Here is a 482-nt window from a genome sequence, read left to right on the forward strand (position 1 = left end):
GCGCCCGGGCGCCCGGCCGCGCCGGACCCCGCCGCCCCACTACTCACCTTGGCGCCGATCTGGTTGCCGCACTGCCCGGCCTGCAGGTGCACGATCTCCCTCATGGCGGCGGCGGCGGCGGCGGCGGCGGCGGCGGCGGCACGAGCGGCGGAAGAGACGACAGCCGAGGACCGGGCGCGCAAAGTGCTACAACCGACGCTCGGCCGCCGCTTATATGCCTGCCGTGCCCGCCCCCTCCAGCCTCCTATTGGGCAGCGAGAACGAGGCCGGCCAGCTGCCGCGTTTGGTTGGCGAGCGCCCCGTCCATCGAGCCCCCTAAGGCCCGCCTTCCTCCAGTCGTTCCCACTCAATTGGTCCGCGGAGAGCCCGAGCGCGCCCTATCAAGTCCCCCCTCCCGGAGCGGGCGCGCCGCGCCGATTGGGCGTTTCAAATGATTGATTTGTGCGCTCATTGGCCCGCGGGCCGCCCGCCCGCCCCAGGTC

The 482-nt window shown here is 73.2% G+C and overlaps 1 protein-coding gene across 1 annotated transcript in view; it reads right to left on the bottom strand.

Annotated features, from left to right (window-relative positions):
* The window catches only part of TUBB4B (tubulin, beta 4B class IVb), a 2,447-nt gene extending 2,256 nt beyond the window's left edge, over nucleotides 1-191 (bottom strand). Inside the window, exon 1 of the mRNA XM_004677231.2 lies at nucleotides 5-191. Within this exon, the coding sequence (XP_004677288.2) occupies nucleotides 5-104 (100 nt within the window). The 5' untranslated portion in view covers nucleotides 105-191. The remainder of the gene's footprint in view (nucleotides 1-4) is intronic.
* Nucleotides 192-482: the final 291 nt, after the last annotated feature.

Source organism: Condylura cristata, unplaced genomic scaffold (genome assembly GCF_000260355.1).
Source record: "Condylura cristata isolate star-nosed mole 26May11 unplaced genomic scaffold, ConCri1.0 scaffold00006, whole genome shotgun sequence".
In the NCBI taxonomy this organism is placed as follows: domain Eukaryota; kingdom Metazoa; phylum Chordata; class Mammalia; order Eulipotyphla; family Talpidae; genus Condylura; species Condylura cristata.